Source organism: Macaca fascicularis, chromosome 19, assembly GCF_037993035.2.
Source record: "Macaca fascicularis isolate 582-1 chromosome 19, T2T-MFA8v1.1".
Taxonomy (NCBI): domain Eukaryota; kingdom Metazoa; phylum Chordata; class Mammalia; order Primates; family Cercopithecidae; genus Macaca; species Macaca fascicularis.
The window spans coordinates 24,256,295-24,280,554 of NC_088393.1; the positions used below are offsets into that span (position 1 = coordinate 24,256,295).

At 37.5% G+C, this 24,260-nt stretch overlaps 1 protein-coding gene across 1 annotated transcript in view; it reads right to left on the minus strand.

Moving 5' to 3' along the window:
* Positions 1–24,012, minus strand: part of LOC102117820 (uncharacterized) — a 36,430-nt gene extending 12,418 nt beyond the window's left edge. The window contains 8 exon segments of the mRNA XM_074025081.1: positions 1–106; positions 109–270; positions 273–338; positions 341–464; positions 466–2,099; positions 17,993–18,088; positions 18,869–18,995; positions 23,901–24,012. Of these exon segments, the coding sequence (XP_073881182.1) occupies positions 1–106; positions 109–270; positions 273–338; positions 341–464; positions 466–2,099; positions 17,993–18,088; positions 18,869–18,995; positions 23,901–23,903 (2,318 nt within the window). The 5' untranslated portion in view covers positions 23,904–24,012.
* Positions 24,013–24,260: the final 248 nt, after the last annotated feature.

Sequence of the window (24,260 nt, forward strand, 5' to 3'; positions counted from 1 at the left end):
TGTTTAGTAAGAGTTGAGGAACATTTAAAGGCTTTGCCACATTTTTCACATTTGTAAGGTTTCTCTCCAGTGTGCATCCTCTTACGTCTACTTAGGGGTGAGGATCATATGCTTTGCCACATTCTTCACATTCGTAGGGGTTATTTGCACTATGAATTATCTTATGTGTAGTAAGATTTGAGAATCGATTAAAAGCTTTCCCACATTCTTCACACTTGTAAGGTTCCTCTCCAGTGTGAATTATCTAATGTTTAGTAAGATTTGAGGATTAAAAGCTTTTTCACATTCTTCACATTTGTAGGGTTTCTCTCCAGTGTGCATCCTCTTATGTTTAGCATTGAGGACCATATACATGCTTTGCCACATTCTTCACATTTGTAAGGTTTCTCTCTAGTATGAATTATCTCATGTTCAGTAAGGGTTGAGAAACTTATAAATGCTTTCCCACATGCTTTACCCTTTTTAAGGTTTCTCTCAAGTATGAATTCTCTTATGCTTAAAAAGGGTTGAGGACCAGATAAATGATTTACCACATTCGTCACACTTGTAAGGTTTCTCTCCAGTATGAATTATCTTATGCGTAGCAAGATTTGAGGATCGATTAAACGCTTTGCCACATTCTTCACACTTGTAAGGTTTCTCTCCGGTATGAATTATCTTATGTGTACTAAGATTTGAGGATTGACTAAAAGCTTTGCCACATTCTTCACATTTGTAGGGTTTCTCTCCAGTGTGAATCCTCTTATGTTTAGATAGGGTTGAGGACAATATAAAAGCTTTGCCACATTCTTCACATTTGTAGGGTTTCTCTCCAGTATGAATTATCTTATGTGCAGTAAGGGTTGAGGATTGGCTAAAAGCTTTGCCACATTCTTCACATGTGTAGGGTTTCTCTCCAGTGTGCATTCTCTTATGTGTAGTTAGGGCTGAGGATCGGCTAAATGCTTTACCACATTCTTCACATTTGTAGGGTTTCTCTCTAGTATGAATTTTCTTATGTTCAGTAAGGTTTGAGGACCATATAAATGCTTTGCCACATTCTTCACACTTGTAAGGCTTCTCTCCAGTATGAATTATCTTATGTTTAGTAAGATTTGAGGATCGATGAAAAGCTTTGCCACATTCTTCACATTTGAAGGGTTTCTCTCCAGTGTGAATCCTTTTATGTTTACTTAGGGTTGAGGGCCATATAAATGCCTTACCACATTCTTCACATTTGTAGGGTTTCTCTCCAGTATGAATTATCCTATGTGTAGTAAGGTGTCCGAACTGTCTAAAAGCTTTGGCACATTCTTCACATTTGTAGGGTTTCTCTCCCGTGTGCAGCCTCTTATGTCTAGTTAGGGTTGAGGACCATACAAATGCTTTGCCACATTCTTCACATTTGTAGGGTTTCTCTCCAATGTGCATCCTCTTATGTATGGTTAGGGCTGAGGGTTGGCTAAATGCTTTACCACATTCTTCACATTTGCAGGGTTTCTCTCCAGTGTGTATCCTCTTATGTATGGTTAGTGTGGAGGATTGGCTAAATGCTTTGCCACATTCTTCACACTTGTAAGGTTTCTCTGCAGTATGAGTTATCTTATGTGTAGCATAATTTGAGGATCGATTAAAAGCTCTGCCATATTCTTCACATTTGTAGGGCTTTTCTTCAGTATGAGGCTTCTTATGATTAGTAAGGGTTGAGGACCAATTAAAGGTTTTTCCACATTCTTTACATTTGTATGGCTTCTCTGTAGTATAAATGCTTTTATGGTGGGTTTTGTGTGAAAGCATGCAAAATGATTTGACACAATTTTTACATTTGAAAGGTTTCTTTCTAGTATGTCTTATCTTATATCTGTTTAAATTTATAAATTTATAAAAGACTTTCATATATTTACCACATTGAGATACTTTGCCCTGGGTAGTTGTGAAACACTGGTTAAGTACATTATAGCCTTCTTTGTGTACCTTACACTCACCCACACTTTTACAACCTTTTCTTAACTGTAAGTTCTCATGTCCACATTTTTCAAATCTTCTTAGTATTACTTTTTGAAAAGAATCTTCCATGCCCTGCTCTGGCCAAATGTCTTGAGCAAAATGAGGACATATACCTGGAAAAAAAAAATTAAAATAATTTACTCCACTTACTATATAAATATAGTTTAAAAATCTTACCTATAAAATTATACAACCTACATAAACAAGATGGTTTTGCAAAAATACCACAGACCCTAATTCTTTCACAGACATTTAAATGTAAGAAAAACATACAAACCAAAATACATCTGTGGGAAATTTATAAATCAGTTAAGTGTGTGCAGTGTTCCAGATGAGCACAATGCAAAAAACCACATAGAAGAAAAAGAAAAGTCTAAATTAACCCAACACAGCTTTTCCTGCTTCCCACTATAACATAGTGCCTTTAGAAGTAAATTGCAAACTCTTGATTTCTGTTTTAAAAGAAAGGTAAGATACTGGCACATTCATTGTCATTTCTGGCTTTTAGGGGCTTTTCTTGACACTGTTTTCTGTCTCTCATGACATAAAGTGCTGACAGAAATGGTGGTATACTTTGGAATGAGAGTTTCAGTCTGCTGAGATCAAAGAAAAATGTTCCAGCGGCAGCGAGACTGCAGTGCCACAGAAAAGGAACAAGTGTAGCAAGTGATTACTGACTCCTACAAAGTAACATGAATAAACTCTAACTAAAAAATAAACACAAAATTTCAGGCAACACAGGTCCTAAGAATATGTCTGAAAAACTCCCATAATCACGAGCCAAGATCATTGTTTTCAGACTATGCCAGGAGCTACATTATAAAAATTTTGACAGGTAGTTTTTTTAATGTAAAAAACTGAAAACTTATAATATATACAAAATAGGGCAGTATCATCCCATCAAAAATATCATAAAATTTTCTGAAATATAAAAAACTAAGATTTATACATTAATTTTAAGAATTGTTAATAAATTGAATACTGATTAAAACAAGAACAGAGACAAGTATGGAAAATCAGAAAAATGAGGACGAGAACAAAAATATTTAACATTTCAAAAAAAGACAGAAACTGTGGATGTAAAAAATACAAAAGGAAACTAAAAGATCCTAAAAGTTAGAAAAAAAGATGTAAAAATAAAGGAGCTCTGTTGAGGTTTTGGCTGGGGGGCGGTGGCTCACGCCTGTAATCCCAACACTTTGGTAGGCCAAGACAAGCGGATCATGAGGTCAGGAGATCGAGACCATCCTGGCTAACATGGTGAAACCCCATCGCTACTAAAACAATAGAAAAAATTAGCCGGGCGTGGTGGTGGGTGCCTGCAATCCCAGCTACTCTGGAGGCTGAGGCATGAGAATGGCATGAACCTGGGAGGCTGAGCTTGTACTGAGCCAAGAACGTGCCACTGTACTCCAGCCTGGGCAACAGAGGCAGACTCTGTCTCAAACAAACAAACAAAAAAAGAAGCTCAACAAATATATATGCAAATACACAAAAGTAGAATTTCTTAGCATTATCCTAGTGGTGCAGAAAACATTTTTAATTATTCTCTGAAATTTGAAAGATAAAAGCAGAGAAATCATTATAAACATCTGTTAATGAATATACAATATAAAAGATATAAATAGCAACATAAATGACAAGTTTTAGAGATGATGTAATAAAAAAGAATTTTTGTATACAGCTTAAGTTTTTTTTTTTTGCCAGATTAAAATATATTATTGTATTTTTTACACGTTATATGTAATCACCAATGTACCACAAAAATATTTGTATAAATACACAAAACAGGCTGGGTGTAATTGCTCATGCCTGTAATTCCAGCACTTTGGGAGGTCGAGGCGGGTGGATCATGAGGTCAAGAGATTGAGACCACCTTGGCCAACATGGTGAAACCCCGTCTATACTAAAAAAGGAAAAATCAGCCAGGAATAGTGGCACATTCTTGTATTCCCAGCTACTCAGGAGGCTCAGGCAGAAGAATCACTTCAACCTGGGAGGCAAAGATTGTAGTAAGCTGAGATACACCACTGTACTCCAGCCTGGGTGAGAGAGTGAGACTACATCTCAAAAAAAAAAAAAAAAAATTTGTATGCAACTTAATTTATTTTTTGCCAGATTAAAATAAATTGTTGTATCTTTTAGAGGTTATATGTAATGCCCAAGGTACCACAAAAATATTTCTATAAATTCACAAAAGAGGCTGGGTGCAGTGTCTCACACGTGTAATTATAGCACTTTGGGAGGCCGAGGTGAGTGGATCACCCGAGGTCAGGAGTTCAAGACCAGCCTGATCAACATGGAGAAACGCTGTCTCTACTAAAAATACAAAATTAGCCAGGTGTGGTGGCGCATGCCTCTCATACTAGCTACTCGGGAGGCTGAGGCAAAAGAATCACTTGAATCCGGGAGGCAGAGGTTGTGGTGAGCTGAGATCACGCCATTGCACTCCAACTTGGACAACAAGAGTGAAACTCCACCTCAAAAAGAGAAAAAAAAAAAAGAGAGAAAAGAAAACAATGAAAGCATATAAACACAATCTTCAAAAAGACAACAATGGAAGAAGAATAAATGAGAGACACAGACGTAAAAATCAAATAAAATGCTTAATAACAAAGTTTCTTTCAGAAAATTATTTAAATACATAGAAAATTAACTTTTAAATTGAGACATATTTTCAATAGATAGATTTATTAAAACATTTTAAAAAGCCAAGATACATTTTGCCTTTCTACAAGAGTCAGTTGAGATCTAATTTTAAGGCCGGGTGCAGTCGCTCACATCTGTAATCCCAGCACTTAGGGAGGTTGAGAAAGATGGATGACAAGGTCAAGGGTTCAAGACCAGCCTGGCCAACATGGTGAAAGCCCGTCTCTATTAAAAATACAAAAATTAGCAAGGTGTCGTGGCAGGCACCTGAAATCTTAGTTATTCGAAAGACTAAAGCAGAAAGTCACTTGAAACCGGAAGGCGGAGGTTGCAGTAAGCGGAGATCACGCCACTGCACTCCCGCCCGGGTAAAAGAGTGAAACTCTGTTTCAAAAAAACAAAATAAATAAAATAAATCTAATGATTAAAAAAGATTGGAAGTGGCAGGATGGAAGTAGACATTCCATGCAAACATTAATCAAATGAGAGCAGAAACAGTAAAAATAATCATACACAAGCTACATCTTAAGTCAAAAAGCATAATATTTTATAAAATATACTTGACATCGAAACTCCAAAGAAACAAAGAAGGACATCAAAAAACATAGATTAATTCACTGGAAACCTATGAGAAATCTCTGTGTGTGTGTGTGTGTGTGTGTGTGTGTGTGTGTGTGTATGTGTGTGTGTGTGTCTCACATTAGGGTTCCAAATACATAAAGCAAATTAGTAGAAAGGAAGAAACACAAAGAAAGCAATATAATTAGATGAAGATATTTTAATAATACACTTTCTGTAACAAAAACTAAAACAAGAAAGAACGTTAACAAGGGAACAGACTACTTAAAGGTTGTATAAAACAATCACTCCAAACAAAGCTATGGAGAACACTCCTTAACAACATCAGAATACACACCCTTCTCAATAGCTCATATGTTTTCCTTGATAGACTGCATCTTACGCCAAAAAGGAAATCTTACCAAAATTTTTATTTTTATTTATTTATTTATTTTGAGATGGAGTTTTGCTCTTGTTGCCCAGGCTGGAGTGCAATGGCACGATCTAGGCTCACCACAACCTCTGCCTCCCAGGTTCAAGCTATTCTCCTGCCTCAGCCTCCCGAGTAGCTGGGATTATAGGCATGCGCAACCACGCCTGGCTAATTTTGTATTTTTAGTAGAGACAGGGTTTCTCCATGTTGGTCAGGCTGTCTCAAACTCCCAACCTCAGGTGATCCACCTGCCTCGGCCTCCCAAACTGCTGTGAATACAGGTGTGAACCATGGCACCCAGCCTTCAAAATGTTTAAAAGTAAAATTTTATGAACTACTTTCTATGACCAAAATGGAATGAGTGTACAATGACAAGAGAAAAAAACTGAAAAATTTACAAATACACAGAAATTAAACAACACATTACTGAGTGTGCTCTTATGCAGAGATTGAAATAGTTAAATTGTGAAGAGGTCCATCCTGCTCAATGCAATCTACATATTTAATGCAATGTTTTCCAAATTCCTCATTGCATTTTTGAAGAAACAGAAACAGCAACCCCAAAAGTATATAGAAGCTCAAGAGACAATAAAGTACCCAGGAAACTTAAAAAAAAAATGCTGGAGGCATTAAAGTTCTTAATTCAAAACACGCTACAAAGCTACAGAATTAAAACAATTTGGTACGAACATAAAGGTAAATAAGTAGACTATAAAATAGAATGCAGCACGCATATAAACTTTTACATAGATTATCATATAAGGAGTCATTTACATACTCCTAATTATAGCGGCATTGTTACTGTAAGCTAATAGGTGAAAGCAATGCAAATTTCTTTCACTAAATAATTCAGTAGATATAATTTGAAATATAAAAATTCTGAGGCCAGGCACAGCGGCTCATACCTGTAATCCCAGCACTTTGTGAGGCTGAGGCAGGCAGATGACCTGAGATGAGGAGATCGAGGCCAGCCTGACCAACGTGGAGAAACGCCATCTCTACTAAAAATACAAAATTAGCCGGGTGTGGAGGCACATGCCTGTAATCCCAGGTACTTGGAGGGCTGAGGCAGTAGAATCGCTTGAACCTGGGATGCAGAGGTTGCGGTGAGCCAAGACTGTGCCATTGCACTCACTGCAGCCTGGGCAACAAGAGTGAAACTCTGTCTAAAAAAAAAAAAAAACCAAATTCTAGAATATAACTCAGTATTCAAAAAGCAGGAAATATTCTACGAACTATAAATATAAATCTTGACAGCATTATGCAAAATGAAATGAGCCAGCCACAAAAAGACAGAGATTGTATGAGATATATGAAGGAGTTACACTCTTAGAAACAAAGAACAGCGTGGTTTTTGCAAAGTGCCATAAAACAGAAAAAACTGGGGCCAGGCATGGTGGCTTACATCTGTAATCCCAGCACTTTGGGAGGCCGAGGCGGGTGTATCACCTAAGGTCAGGGGTTTGAAACCAGCCTGGCCAACATGGCGAAACCCCAGGTCTACTAAAAATGTAAAAATTAGCCAAGCATGGCGGTGGGCACCTGTAATCCCAGCTACTCAGAACGCTGAGGCACTAAAATTGCTTGAACATGGGAGGTGGAGGTGGCAGTGAGCTGAGATCGCACCATTGCACTCCAGCAAGGGTTGACAGAGCAAGACTCCATCTCAAAAAAGAAAAAAAGAAGGAAAAATTGGTAGTTGTTTAATATGTATGAAGATTTAGCTTTGCAAGAGAAAAACATTTTAGCAATATGTTGCATGACAATGTCAAGGTAACTAATATGACTAAACTGAATATTTAAAATATTTTGTGGTAAATTTTGTTGTGTTTTTTGGACAAGTAAAAATAAACAATAATACCTAAAAGAGATACAGAATTATGATTGTTTTAAATTATACTCAAATCCAAGTGTTTCTACCTCACAAAAATTATATAGATTCACAAATAAATAGGATGTTGAAATTACAAGAATTTTATGACTTCTCATCTACACAGGATTAGAAAAACATTCACAACAAACTTACACAACAAATATACATGTTATTAAAAAAATACAAGGATAACATTTATACAGGCAAACAAACATAGAGATAATTCTATTAGAAAAAGACATATGGCTAATTCATATATAATTTTGCTCCACAAGGTCTTAAATTGTATAAAGTTAAATATTGGCATGCACAATTATAATATATACTAAAAAATCAAAACACAATTAACGGATGTGTGATGGCATACCCTAAAATATATAACAGAAAAATATAAAATTCCAAAACAAAATTAAAACATGGAATGTAAAAGTTATTAGATACTATCAACTGTATCAATATATTAACTAAGAAAATCTCAGAAGAAGAATATGGAAAAAAAATAACATAGAGATTACTTGAAGATATAAAAGGGTGAGAACTTCCCAAATTTTGATGTAATAAAAGGAAAAAATATTTCTAACCAATAGTATTTGATTTAAAGTTATTTCTCTTTAAAAGATGAAAATAAAAAAAACCAAAATAAAAGATGAGGGTGTTCACCAGTAGCAGTCCTACCAAAAAAAATGGTACATGGTGGCCAGGCACTGTGGCTCATGCCGGTAATTTTACAGTTTTAGGAGGCCAAGGCTGTCAGAACACTAGAGGCCAGGAGTTTCAGGTCAGCCTGAGTAATACAGTGAGACTCTACATATAGCAATAAGAATTGTTATAATGAGTCAATTTTGTTTAAAAATAAAATACTACTGGACAGCATCATAAAACCATATATAACATAAAGCTCTCTATTAAATGTAAATATACAGACAAATATAGAAACTTTTACTATCATAAAGATGATGCATATAACTCTTAAAGCTATTCTGTAGAATATTTAAAACAAAATAAAAACCTGCATGAATGTTAATAAATACACAATATGAAATAATTTTTAATATTAATGACAAACTGAAAAATATAGAGGTATAACCTTTATATTCAATCGAAGTTGTCATGAGATAGAAATATACTGTTTTAATTTTGAGATGTTTCATGTAAACTCCATTTTTAAAGATGATACGGTTTGGCCATATCGCAACCCAAGACACATCTTTAATTCCCACATGTTGTAGGAGGGACGTGGTGGAAGGTAATTGAATCATGGAGGCAGGTCTCTTCTGTGCTGGTCTCATGATAGTGAATAAGTCTCATGAAATCTGAAGGCTTTATAAGGCAGAGTTTTCCTGCACAAGCTCTCTCTCGTCTGCCACCAGGTGAGACATGCCTTTCACCTTCCACCATGATTGTGAGGTCTCCCCAGTCACACAAAACTGTAAGTCCAATAAACTGCTTTCTTTTCTAAATTGCCCAATCTCAGGTATGTCTTTATCAACAGCATAAAAACTGACTAATACACAAGATGATTATGAAGATAATATTTATAGAAACTATGCAAAATGAGATATAAAAAACAATTGAAGCACATCACTACACAATTAAAACGAAATTTAAGGCAATAAACCAACACATAAAAAACTACCACTGAGGAACACGTAAAACAATAACAATAAAAGTAGTAACTTCATTTTTAATAAATAATTTTAAATATAAATTAATTAAACTACTTAATAGAAACAAATGTAATCTCAGGACTTTGGGAGGTTAAGGTGGGCTGATCACTGGATCTCAGAAATTTGAGACTAGCCTCGGCAATGCGGCAAAACTCCATCTCAACCATAAATACAAAAAAACCAGCTGAGTGTGATGCTACACACTTGTAACCCAACTACCTGAGAGGCTGAAACGAGAGAATCTTCTGAGTTTGAGAGGTTGAGGCTGCTGTGAGCCATGATCACCACACTGCAAACCAGCCTGGTTGACAGAGTGGGACCTATCTCAAAAATAAATGAATAAACAAGTAAATAAATGAAATTATAAAAAGAAAAAATAAAATGCTTTAGTGGCTTAAGAAAAAGTAAACAATATGCCACCTACAAGGGACTCATTTTAGCATTGAGTTAAATAGGCTGAAAATTACATAGTGAAAAAAAACCTGTATTTTATGAAAATAGTAACTACAGTTAGGTATTAGACATGTTTTAAGTCAAGTGCTAACGTGAGACAAACATTGATAGTATATATTGGTAATGTAGGTTGATTTATCACAAATATATAACTATTATATCTATCTATCTATGTATCTATCTATCTATCTATCTATCTGTATGTGTATGTGTATCAGGGTTCCAAAATATATAAAGCAAATATTGACAAAAGTAAAGCAAGAAATACATAGCAAAATAATAATTGTAGACATCAAGACCCCATTTTCCATAATAGAAAATTCATATTAAACAAAAAATAAGAAAACAGAAAATCTAGGCAACGTTATAGACTGTATCAATTATTTTGCATATAGAAGAATATCGGACAGTGGATAACTTATAAAGAAATAATATTTATTTGGCTCACAATTTAGCAGACTGTAGAAAAAGTGTGTGCCAGCATCTGCTTCTGGTGAGAGTGTCACCAAACTTAGAGTCATGGTTGAAGATGAAGAGTAACTGTACATATTACATGATGAGAGACAAAGCAAGTATGAGATGAAGGAGCCAGGTTCTTCTAATAAACCTGCTTTCATTTGAGTTAATGGAGTGTAAACATTTTGATTACTGAGAGGACGGTGCCAAGCTATTTATGAGGACTTTGCCCCCATGACCCAAACACCTCCCACCAGGTCTCACATCCAACATTAAAAATTACATTTAATCATAAGGTTTGGAGGACATGAACATCAAAACCATATTATAGACCAATTAGGTTTAACAGATGCGTACAAAACTTTCCAGTCAAAAGCAAGAGAATACATGATATTCTTATTTGCACCTGGTGTATTATGTTAGGACACATATTAAGTTTTACTAAATTTAAGAATGCCAGCTTGGTGGTGTAGCTCATGCCTATAATCCCAACACTTAGAGAGACCAAGGTGGGAGGATTACTTGGAGTCAGAAGTTTGAGGCCAGCCTGGGCAACATGGTGAGACTCTATTCCTACAATCAAAGAATTACTCAGACATGGTACTTCATGTTTGTAGTCCCAACTACATGAGACACTGAGGTGGAAAGATCACTTGAACCTAGTAGGCTGAGGCTGCAGTGAGCCAAAATCATGGCAGTACACTCTGGCCTGGGTGACAGAGTAAGATGCTGTCTCCTAACAAAAACCACAACAAACACAACAACAATAACAAATAAATTTAAGAAGACCAAAATTATACTTTGTGTTGTCTGATCAGAACTGAATTAAACTAGAAATTAAAAGTAAAATTTAAAAAAATCCAAAAATATATGAAAATAAAACATACTCTTCAACATATGTTTGCTCAGGAATCAAAAAAACATTAATTTTTTCAAAATGTCAATACAACCTACAGCGGTAGACACATTCAATATAATTTTTATGGCTGGGTGAATTGGCTCACGTCTGTAATCCTAGCACTTTGGGAGGCTGAGGCAGGTGGATTGCCTGAACTCAGGAATTCGAAACCAGCCTGGGCACCACAGTGAAACCCCATCTCTACTAAAAATACAAAAAAAAATTAGCTCGGCATGTAATCCCAGCTACACTGGAGGTTGAGAGAGAAGAATTGCTTGAACCTGGGCAGGCGGAGGTTGCAGTGAGCTGAGATCTCATCACTGCACTCCAGCCTGGGCGACAGAGCGAGACTCCATCTCAAAAAATAACAATAGCAATTTTTATATAAATCCAAATAGGAGTTTTTTAAGGAAATACTGTTTAAAATGTTAAAATTTTATTATGAACTACAGCCAAACACCCATAAAAAACAACAAAGAGACATTACATTTTCTGATTTTGAAACATACTAAAAGCAACAATAACAAAAACAACGTGGTACTGACACAAAGATGAAAGAACAGAATAGAGAGCCCAGAAATGAACCCTACTGTATAAGGCCAAATAATCTCCCACAAAACTGATATGAGCACACAACAGAAAAAAGATAATCTTTTCAAAAAATTATGTTGAAAGCTGAATATCCATACTGATAAAATGAAGGTCGATTATTGACCTATATCATATGTGAAAAATCTTTTAATTAGACGTAGGAAGATTAACATTTTTTTTTGGAGACAGAGTCTCGCTCTGTTGCCCAGGCTGGAGTGCAGCCCAGGCTGGAGTGCAGTGGCGTGGTCTCAGCTCACTGCAACCTCTGCCTCCTGGGTTCAAGTGATTCTCCCGCCTCAACCTCCCAAGTTGCTGGGATTACATGCACACCACCACGCTTGGCTAATTTTTTTGTATTTTTAGTAGAGACGGGGTTTCACCATGTTGGCCAGGATTGTCTCGAACTCCTGTCTTATGATCTGCCCACCTCAGTCTCTCAAAGCGCTGGGATTACAGGCATGAGCCACCACGCCTGACTGGATAACTTCTTAATCTCTTTAAAATATATAGGGAAAACACGACATTAGTCTTGGCACCATTTTCTTAGATACAAAATTAAATGCATGAGCATCAAAGAAAAAAACAAAAAATTTAACTACACTACACTTCAACATTTCTGCACATATAAATATTTAAAAGAGGGATAATGCCTCCTAGAAAATGGGTGAAAATATTTACAAATTACATGTGATAGGAGTCAATATTCAAAAACTACAAACAACTTTTAAAACTGAACAATAGCTGGGTGCGGTGGCTCACACCTGTAATCCCAGCACATTGAAAGGCAGGGGCAGGCGGATCACGAGGTCAGGTGTTCCAGACCGTCCTGACCAACATGGTGAAACTCCGTCTCTACTAAAAATATAAAAATTAGCCAGGCGTGGTGGCACGCACCTGTTATTTCAGCTACTCATGAGGCTGAGGTGGGAGAATCGCTTGAATTCGGAAGACGGGGGTTGCAGGGAGCGGAGATCTCACCATTGCACTTCAGCCTGGGCGACAGAGCAAGACTTCGTCTCCCAAAAAAAAAACTGAACAATAAAGTTGAATAACTTTATTTAGAAATAGACAAATTGAAATAAATTTTCATCAAAACATTTGAAAGGACACTCAAAACTAATTTCCAGAGAAATGCATAAACATCATAATGAAAAACAAAATCCCCTCACACTCATTTAAATTGCCAGTAACAATTTTTTGAAAACACCAAATCTGTTGATGACGCAATAAAAATGAAACCCTTGGCCGGGCGTGGTGGCTCAAGCCTGTAATCCCAGCACTTTGGGAGGCCGAGGTGGGAGAATTCCGAGGTCAGGAGTTTGAGACCAGCTTGACCAACATGGTGAAACCCTGTCTCTACTAAAAATACAAAAGTTGGGTTGATTGTCGGTGGAAAACAAGGATACACCCATTATTTTATAATATTATAAATGTACTTCAAATAATTAATAAATTATTAAATCCAGTGATTCCATTTATGTTTCTATATCTAAAATATCTAACATAGGACCTTGAAGACATATTTGATACAATGGAATATTATTCAGCCTTGAAAAAAAATCTTGTCACACTTAAAGATACACTCTGAGAATATTATGCCAACTGAAATAAACCATTAACGAAATGATAGATGTTATGATTTCACTTATACGAAATATATAAGATAGTCACACTTGTAAAAACAGAAAGTGGAAGGGTGTTTCTCAAGGGCTAAAGAGAGTACAAAATGGGTAAATGTTATTTAATGGATATTGAGTTTTAGTTTTACAAGATGTAAAATTTCAAGAAGTCTTTTGCATAACAATGTGAATATACATGACATGCCTGAAATAAAAATATATATATATATTTATATTTAAGACAGGGTCTTAATCTGTCACCCAAGTTTGAGTACAATGGGACAGTTATGGCTCACTGCAGCCTCACGCTCCCAGGGTCAAGTAATCCTGACCCTCAAACTCTCAAGTAGCTGGGACCACAGGTGCACACCACCATGCCTTGCTATTTCTTAGAAAAAAATATTTGTAGAGAGAGTGTCTCCATATTTGGTTGGTCTCAATCTTTTGAGCTCAAGCAATCCTCCTGTCGCGGCCTCTCAGATTCCTGGTTTTACAGATGTGAGCCACCACCATGCCTGGCCCTGACATGTACATTTAAATAGATTGAAGAAGCTAAATTATATGTTATGTGTTTTTAAAACAATAATTTTTTTAAAAACTGGCAACGATACAGGATTACAAATCTTTTTTAAAAATTACCTTCAAATCACAAAAGAATTATTCTCACACAAAGGAAATACATATTCATCATTAAATACATGGTGAAAATAAGGCTATTTCCAAGGCTACTCCCTTAGACAAGACAAAACCAACATTGAAAATGAGCTAAGAGGCCAGGCAAAGTGGCTCATGCCTGTAATTCCAGCACTTTCAGAGGTCAAAGTGGGCATTTCGCCTGAGGTCAGGAGTTCGAGACCAGACTGAGCAACATGGAGAAATACCATCTCTACTAAAAAAGATATATACAAAATTCGCTGGGTGTGGTGACACATGCCTGTAATCCCAGCTACTCAGGAGACTGAGACAGGAGAATCACTTGAACCCGGGAGGCAGAGACTACGGTGAGTTGAGATCGTGCATTACACTCCTGCCTTGGCAACAAGAGTAAAACTTCCTCTCAAAGGAAAAAAAAAAAAAAAAAGAGCTAAGAAAGAATATATAAGGTATAACCAAAATTGGGGTCATATTTGTAGATATAAACACACACACATATATATAATTTGATTGTGATAGACATGGCTCATTTATCTTTTAATTAAACTCCGCATTAAATTAAAGTATACAGAACATAATATATAAGTAAAAGCAGTAGGCACAATAAACTGACGTTAGGAAACTTACACTACATTACAAAAAATACTAATATAGAACTGCAACACAATAACAGAAATGTTTACTCATTACATCTAGTTGGCAACATTTATGTACATTAACAGATAATTTGTCTAGATAACTGCAGTGTTTGACTGTAACTGTGCATTCATGGAAGGCAGGCATTTAAAATTACTGGCATGTATTGTATGGCAATAAAATTTCAGAGAAAATGCAGTACAATCGTAAATAGGAGATGGTAATGAGAAACTTTTAATAGATTTAAGCATTTAAAAGAAACTAGTGTCCATTTTTATGTTTTAAACATATGCTATTTTTTCACAAAATAAAACTACTGTAATCCAAGTTTAGAAGCAAAGAATAGCCTTACGTTGCTAAATTATATATATATTTAGCAGAATATGGTCAGAGCCTCATATATAAAACAAATATTTGGGGAATAAATTATGTTATTATTTAGATATAGGCTGACAAAAGTGGTTGAAAATTCTATAATTCCTTTTTGCCTGCCTGCATATTAATTATCTAATTTAATTCAGGAACAACATGCAAATTCTAGAATATTGCCCTAAATGTCAGAAAGTAAAATTACAGACACATTTGAAGTAGAAAACAGAATGTAAAAATTTATATGGAGAGTGACATTAATAAGATAAAAAAATAAAAGGTGACCTATTTGCTTATCCCCTGACAGCAAGAAAATGTGTCACCCATTCCTCACAAAAATGCTTTTATGAGAAAACGAGGCATCATGGTTCACACCTGTAATGAAAACTATATGGTACATTACAGTTGAAGAATTGCTTGAGGTCAAAATATTAAGATTTGCCTGGATTATGTAGCAAGACCTCATCTAAAAGAAAAAGTGCCTTTAAGAGAGCTCTCAGATCCAGGAAAGGGGTTGTGAAACTCTGCTAAAGCCCAAGATTCAAGGTAATTCTGTTTAGAAGGCACGCCCCCATTCGGGCTGCAAACTACGTGCAAACTACTGTTTTTGGCTACAGACAAGAAAGTGCTCCACCTAACTTGGTTTCACGGAGAATTTTAAACTTAATTCTGTAACCAGCCCAAACTCTTCACAGCCACAGTCTTGGGGGCCAGCAGTGGGGAGCAGGGCAGGGGGGCTGCCCTCCCAGAGGCCTGGAGGAAAACCTCCATTTATAGCCATGATGGCAGGCCTCAGACCTTGGCCTTCACTGTGGTCCCTGAAGCAGTTTCATACCTCCAGTTCCAGCTCCCCTAGCCACAGTTCATGGCCAGTTCTGCCTGTGCAGAAATCCAAAGTGACCTGGGAAAATCCTCTCTTGTACTGGGTGAAAGCCATGCTCATCCACATCCTGATATAAAAAACACCATATACAGACCTGACTGCAGAAACCTGCCCTTGGGTCTGCCCAGCAGAGCAAAGTCCTGAAGGATATTCACTCTGTCTAAAATTTAAATGAGAATTACAACTATCCAAACCCAATTTAAGCAGACAACTAAAAGTGAACTCTTGTGCAAACCCAGCAGACTTAAAACCAAGCTACAACCCCTCTTCACTACAAGCCCAGAGGGCATTCTATCACCCTGGGGGTACAACAAAAACAGATTTTTAGTTTCTGAAACCAGTTTATAAAATCCTGAAGAGGTGTTTGCTCCTTCAAATTTACAGACACCAATGCAAAACTATTGTTTCTTGCTGTCAGTGCTTCTATTTTAACATAGCACTGAAAGTATGTGAAAGAAATAGTCAAAAGGAAAATTTAATCACTGAAATTGAAAACCAATAAGTAAAACGTTGCTGTTTGTAATTATGTAATCTTATATATAAAAAAGTACATTAAAATTTGTTTAAACTAATGAATACACTCAGTTGATTAGCAAAATATGAAATTAACATACAATTATGTTATCATTCCATACACTTAAAACCATCTCTGATAAAATAGAGGAAAAACATTCTTATTTACAATAGCAATAAAATAATCAATTTTAGAGCAAATATAACCAAGGAGCTCATAAGTCTTTTAAGTGAAAGATGTATCAATAAAAAAAATTAGAGAGGACACAAATAAATTTAAAACTATTTTATTTCTATTGAAAGAATAAGGATTGTGAAACTGCCATATTATCTAAGGTGATCTCTAGATTCAATAAACTCTGTATCAAAATTCCAGTTTTTTTCCACAGTAATGAAAAATATAATCCTAAAATGTACATGAAACTACAATAAATTTTGAATAGCCAAAGCAATCTTGAGGAAAAATAACAAAGCAAAGGACATTATACTTTATAATTTTAAACTATACATATATATATATAGAGAGAGAGAGTCTTGCTCTGTCACCCAGGCTAGAGTGCAGTGGCACGATCTCGGCTCACTGCAACCTCCGCCTCCCAGGTTCAAGCGATTCTCCTGCCTCTGCCTCCAGAGTAGCTGGGATTACAGGCGCCCACCAGGCGCCCAGCTAATTTTTTTTATTTTTAGTATAGATGAGCTTTCACCATGTTGGCCAGGCTGGTCTCAAATTCGTGACCTCGTGATTCACCTGCCTTGGCCTCCCAAAATGCTGGGATTACAGGTGTGAGCCACCACACCCAGCCCAAACTATATTTCAAGACTATAATAATGAAAACAGGATGCCCGTTGCAGCCAATGGAAACCGGACACAGCAGTAAAGTGAACATGTCAGGTTATAAATGACCCTGTTTCCTTTGTTCAGTGTACTCTCGTGGCAAAACTGCTGGCGAGTGTCCCCTTTCTGCAGGAAGTAAAATTGGTCATATTAAATAAACAAAAAAAAAAAAGAAAGAAAGAAAAAAACAGGATGACATGAGCAGAAAAACAAACAAACAAACAAAAAACCCAATGAAACAGAAACCACTACTCTCATGCAAAAAGAGAATTTAAAAAATAGTTTAGGCCAGGCACAGTGGCTCCCGCCTGTAATCCCAGCATTTTGGGAGGCTGAGGTGAGTGGATCACCTGAGGTCAGGAGTTTGAGACCAGCCTGGCCAACATGATGAAACTCCGTCTCTACTAGAAATATGAAAAATTAGCCAGGTGTGGTGGCGTGCACCTGCAACCCCAGCTACTCAGGAGCCTGAGGCAGGAGAATCACTCGAACCCGGGAAGCAGAGGTTGCACTGCGCCGAGATCATGCCATTGCACTCCAGCTTGGGCCACAAAAGCAAAACTCCATTAAAAAAAAAAAAAAAAATTAACATAGAGTGTCTCAAAATTACGCAGATATCTATCTGTCCACAAAAACAAGAAAAAGTCAGATTGCACGTTCTTTTATATGCCATGAACAGTACTTTGGCTGTCACTGTAAACGTTAAGGAAGATCATTGAAGGGAAAGTAGAATTCTTTGAGATTTTATAAGCATAAGCAGAAGATGCCCCTATGTGAGAGTATAATTTTTTTTTAATTTCAGGCTTCCCAGAAACTTATTTCCTTTGGAACGCAGCTTTCCAAATCACTTTAAAGACTGGCTTTCTTCTTGACGTTAGACCTCTCATCCATGTCATCTGTTGTATTTACTCTCACCTACCTGGGGGTTCATCCACCATCTCATGGCGCTTCATATTCCAGGGCTCTTTGTCTTTCTCCAGACAGATGATGAGGTCTGGCTTAGAGACAGCAACACCTGTTTTATTAAAAATAATTAACATGAATCTTGCTCATATTCTCCAATTACCAAGTAATGTGCAAAGTAAAAGGGATATAATAGAATATTCTAATAAATTTATATCATATACTAATTTATAACAGACATTTTTAAATATTTAGAGAATATTTTAATTGTGTAGGTTCTTAATTTCACTGCCTGGTACTACTGAATCAAAAATTGGTAATGGCAGGCCGGGCGCGGTGGCTCAAGCCTGTAATCCCAGCACTTTGGGAGGCCGAGGCGGGCGGATCACAAGGTCAGGAGATCGAGACCACAGTGAAACCCCGTCTCTACTAAAAATACAAAAAATTAGCCGGGCGCGGTGGCGGGCGCCTGTAGTCCTAGCTACTCAGGAGGCTGAGGCAGGAGAATGGCGTGAACCCAGGAGGCGGAGCTTGCAGTGAGCCGAGATCGCACCACTGCACTCCAGCCTGGGCAACAGCGTGAGACTCCGTCTCAAAAAAAAAAAAAAAAAATTGGTAATGGCGCTGAGATTTCAAGCTGTGAATAACAATATTTTATGCCACTAAGCTTCTGAAATTACCATTAATCTAAAGTGAAGAGCACAGATCAGCACAGGAATGAGGAAAGTTCAGGTTAAGATGAAACATCTTGAAGAAATTTTTTCTAAACAGACAAATCCCCAGGATTTTCTTGAAAACAGAAATATGAAAGCATAAATTACCAGAAAACACTACGAAAGAAAAATAAAAGCTTTAGTTTATATTAAAAATTTTGTATTAAAGTTATCCTCACCCAGGAAAGCCAGGTTTCTGTAGTTCTCTAACATCACATTCCTATATAAATTCTTCTGTGCAGTGTCCAGGCACTGCCACTCCTCCAGAGAGAATTCTATGGCCACATCCCTAAATGTCAACAGTCCCTGGAAAACACACACAAACACAAATATTTACAAAGTGGCTATGGGCAGAATTTTTCATTTGACTCAAGGTAAAATCAGAAAGTGAACAGAACTGATTCTAACTTATAAGAGGGACTGAAATTATCCAATAAAATAATTGTCAAAACACAAACGTTTTCTAATGTATTCTCTAACTCTGAGTGGCATAATATCCACATCAGTGTATATATGATACTTGTCTGAATGATAAAGTGTAAAAATGTACTAACATGTACATTTTTGAGTGCTGTATTTACATAATACAGAATGAGCTGTGTATATTTTTCAGATGAAAAAGACATAGCTGTTTATATTTTTCAGACAAAATAAACATGTTGAGTTAGAAGGTACCACTCAAATTTAAATGTGTACAATAAACTGGATATCTCGTTAATGCAGATTATTTTTTCAGGAGATCTGAAATAAAGTCTGAGTTACTGAATCCCTATCAAGCTCACTAGTAATGCAAATGTTTTGGCCCCAAAAGACTATTTTGTCAAATATCCAATAAGTGGAAGAGTCTGGTTTTTTTTTCAGTTTTTCTGGTCTGTAAACAAAGATGAGAGCTTTCATTTACCAACAAAAGATAATCAAAGAATACCTAAAAAAACTGGCAGCTGCCAATTAAATGTGATGGTTTATGCACATCGGCTGCATACTTAATGATGAAGAGAAAAATAACTCCATACAGAAAAAATCTGTGAGAGCTTATTAAGTGAGTTATTAACATCAACTGCACCAGGACAAGTTTCTATAGTGTGCTGATGCACCCAGGACACAGCATCACTACTGAGATATTGCCCCCACGAAAGTAAATTACAGTCTGAATTTAACCATAAGAAAATATCATTTTTATGGAAAGTCCAAGATACAGCTATCTTCCATGTTCTACAATTTTTAATAGTGATTTTAAGTAGTCTTTCTTTAGCACCCTAATAAGCAGGTATCTCCTGATAGTTTTTTCATAACTTCCTGGGTAATAAATGCCATCCTGTTTAAATGAGCATTTTCTTAATCGTGTAATGAATGCATAGATGTTGAATACTGTAAGAAATTCTTCTTCAAAAGTTTAGCTTACTTAAGTTTCTTTGCCCTTTTTTTCCTTGCTTTCAAGACGAGACGACTTCTTTACTCTCTGCGTTCCCCCTTCCCTGGTAAACAACCTTTTCCTCAGTTCTTATCTATGGAGTTCACATCCCCCATCTGCTACACACTCTGTGAATTACTCCTCCCATCGCAAGGGCTACTTCCGCTGAAACTGATCTTCCTGCCTTCCCACCGATATAACCGCATTCCTGCACTTTTCAAGTTAGCCAACTGGGTTTAGCCAATCGGATGGTGCCGTCCAACTCCAGCCAACGGAGGCAGGACACAGTAAGAAAGACAAGCTGCTTTAGAGGTAATAAAACTCCCCTACTTTGCTTTGTTCCTCATGGCAACCAGACCTATGACTTACAAGGGGCACCCTCCTGCAGCTTAAGCTTTAATTTCCATGTTAGAGTTATTAATTTCGTTTTTGAAACTAAAACTGTTAGAAAAACTCAGCAAAAGTACTCAAGCACAGTGTTCATATAACCAAAGAACATTTTAAGGTGCTTACATTTTATACCTCAGTAAGAAAAGCAAAAGTATGTATTCCTTTCAGGCAGTAAATGTATTATTATTTGTATTAAAAATCATGTAGTAAACAAAAAAGGATGTAGAACAAAGATACTCACTGTCAAAATTTTATCCTGCTAAGAAAAGGAACTGAAGTTTTCAGTAATACACGTAACTCACCAATTATCTACCACATTTTTTTGGGAAATGTATTCATTGTCTACAGCGAAACTGAAGAGAGATTTTTCTTTTTTTCCTTGAGCTACCATTCTAAAAGTGAGATGGAATTCTGTATTAAATCACTCAGCCATAAAAACGCATGCTTGAGAAAATTTCTAAACTCACTGAGAAAGATAAAGTAACAGTTTTCAACAAATAAATTATGAAATTTTTTTGAAACTCACCTTTTATGCCCTTTGTAAATATTTTCTTACCTTTCCAGCTCTATTAATAAAATGCAATATACAGTTAAAAAACTGAGGTCAGCTGAGCACAGTGGCTCATGCCTGTAATCACAGCACTTCAGGAGGCCAAGGAAGGTGAGTCACTTGAGGCCAGAAGTTTGACACCAGCCTGGCTAGCGTGGTGAAACTCCATCTCTACTAAAAATAGAAAAACTAGCTGGATATGGTGGTCCACACCTGTAATCTCAGCTACTTGGGAGACTGAAGCATGAGAATCACCCGAAGTGGGGATTTGGAGGTTGCAGTGAGCAGAGATGGCACCACTTTGCTCCAGCCTGGGTGACAGAGGGAAACTCTGCCTTAAAAAAATACATAAACCTTAGGTCAAAATAAGTGAACAAATCCTTTCAAGGCACGTCTTACCCGTGTGTCAAGTCAGGCCATTCGATTAGTTTATTGTCCCATCCCATCCTTCTCACTTATGTGCTCAATAACCCCTCTCAGGAGACTCTGAACTATGCCCCAGTGTGTGCCTCAGGCGCATTTTACACCGCAAGTTCTTACACCACCACAATGGAGTCAGTTTTTTGGTTTTTGGTGGTTTTTTGGTCTTTTGGAATGCTGATTTTTTTTCTAGAAATTTTTTACTATTTTTCTGACCCCTAAAGGAATCCAGGACGCAGAAATTATTTTTCTCCTCAATGCTTGTATCTATTGGCTGACCAGCAATGTGTCTCCAAGAAATGAAAGTTGGGTTGGGTGAAGACAATATTAATGTCTCAAGGAATTAAGGTTTTTTAAAAAAACAAAAGTGCACCAGGAAATGCCTCTTAGCCCCAAGGCATCCATCTGCACACTTGAGAAGCTACACTCAATACCTCAGGTTGTCCTATGAGAGAATATGACCCAGTAGCTGATATTCACTAGACACTCTAGCAGACATAGCCACAGTGGGTATCATTGTTTATCACCATGCAGTACTGAAACCCAGGTCCAAGCAAAAACTGAAGGGTGACTGAAGACATATCACCCTATAAACTTTCCAAAAAAAAAAATCTTGACCCAAAAACATTCTGATAAGATATATGTGACTAGGGAAAATAAAAGAAAAAAATACACAGAGATAGTTTACAATAGTGTCAGATTATTCTTTGCTTTATTTTCATAGGAAATATTTACCAAAAAAAAAAAATAAAATCTCTTTAAATGTGCCATCAAATGCTTTGTCAAAAAATAATTAATTCACCAGGCACGGTAGCTCACATGGATAATCCCAGCTCTTTGGGAGGCTGAGGAGGGTGGATCACTTGAAGCCAGAAGTTTGAGACCAGCCTGGCCAGCATAGTGAAACCCCGTCTCTACTAAAAATACAAAAATTAGCCAGGCATGGTGCCAGGCATCTATAATTCCAGCTACTTGGGAGACTGAGACAAGAGAACCATTCGAGCCCAGGAGGCGGAGGCTGCAGTGAGCCTAGATCATGCCACTGCACTCCAGCCTGGGTAACAGAGTAAGGCTCTGTCTCAAATATTAAAAAAAAAAAAAAAAAAAAAAAAAATTATTCATTAAAATAGGTATCAATATGTACACTAAAGGACAAATAGTTGATAAAGTTATTTAGGGAGGAGAAACTGGCATTTGGCAATGTCACGAAACTGAAAATTTAGTATCTTACTGCAAGCCAGTCAGGCTGGAGGAATAGGGGATGAGGGGCAGACTTGAGGCCCTGCTTGGGACACTAGTGAAAAATTCAGGGAAAAATCAGTCCCCTGTGGAGTGTGAAAATCATTAATTGGCAGGAAATTAGATTTAGGTGGCTCTATTTCCTGGATTTCTACTTCTAAAAAAAAAAAATCTAAACTGAAGAGCATTTTTTGATAAATTACTACATTGGCAGAAACAAAATCCAGGCTTAACCAACTATAAACTGCCAATTAAGCTCTGATTACACAACCAGGATATTTCCACCTTGATTGTAAAAATTAAGAAACTAGGACGGGCACAGTGGCTCATGCCTGTAATCCCAAAACTTTGGAAGGCCAAGGTGGGTGGATCACCTGAGGTCAGGAGTTCGAGACCAGCCTGACCAACACGGTGAAACCCCCCCCATCTCTGCTAAAAAAAAAAAAAAAAAAAAAAAAAAAATTGCCAAATGTGGTGGCGGCCCCCTGTAGTCCCAACTACTAGGGAGGCTGAGGCAGAAAAATCTCTTGAACCCGGGGAGCGGAGGTTGCAGTGAGCCGAGATCACACAACTGCACTTCGGCCTGGGCAACAGAGAGAGAAAACAAAACAACAACAACAACAAAACAACAACAAAATCTACATAACTGTACCTAGCCAATTATGGAATTTGGTTTTCTTTATCATGAAACTTTTAAAAGCCTTTCCTTCCATGGATTACAAATTACAAACCACAGCAATGTGCTCTAAAATTTTTGAATCACACTTCGATTAAATTATTTAATGTTTTTGCAGTGACGCTCATAAATTTTTAATAGGAAAAAAATGGCCTGAAAACCCCGCGGATCAAAGCTCTTCCCATTGATGAACCCGCACCCCGAGTCAGGATTCTGCCCTGACCTTTCTCCCGTGGTCCCTGCACAATCTGAGAGAGACGCGGGGCTACTGGTGCAGAGCTGCGCAGAGAGGGCTCCAGGACAGGGCACAGTCACTGCGCAGGGAAGAGACAGGACGCCCAGAGCCCGGCTGTCAGCGCCGCCGCCATCTCATGGCTGAAGGGGGCGGAGGCCGAGCTGAAGGAGAACTCGGGGCGCAGATTGTAAAGCTGATTGCGGGGAGGCCTGAGTCCCGCCACAGCCGCTTCCCAATGGTTCCAGCCAGCCCCGTTCCCTCTCTCGGGATGTCAGACCCGGCACTCTCACCATTTCTAGGCTTCCAGGGGGCAGGTCACAGGGCCACAGAGGCTGCGCCCCTAAAACCAGAAGACACAAAGCAGTGGGGACAAGACCTGAAGCTCCCGCTTCAGTTAGAGACAAAGGCCCCGCCAAATCCCGGAAGCCGCCCTGTTCTCTCCAGCTGTATGCCTGATTGGACAGTTCCCAGGACAGCGTCTCTGTTTGGATAACGTTTAAGACCCCGCCTTCTAAGGCCCCGAGTGACAGAAGATGTCATCAGACGTTGAGCTGAATGAAGAAAGATTGACAGCCTAAGCTCCAGCCTTTTCGGGCGGGGCTTCCTCCCTGAGCTTAACCAGGCCCATCCCAGAGCACGGAAAAATTCTG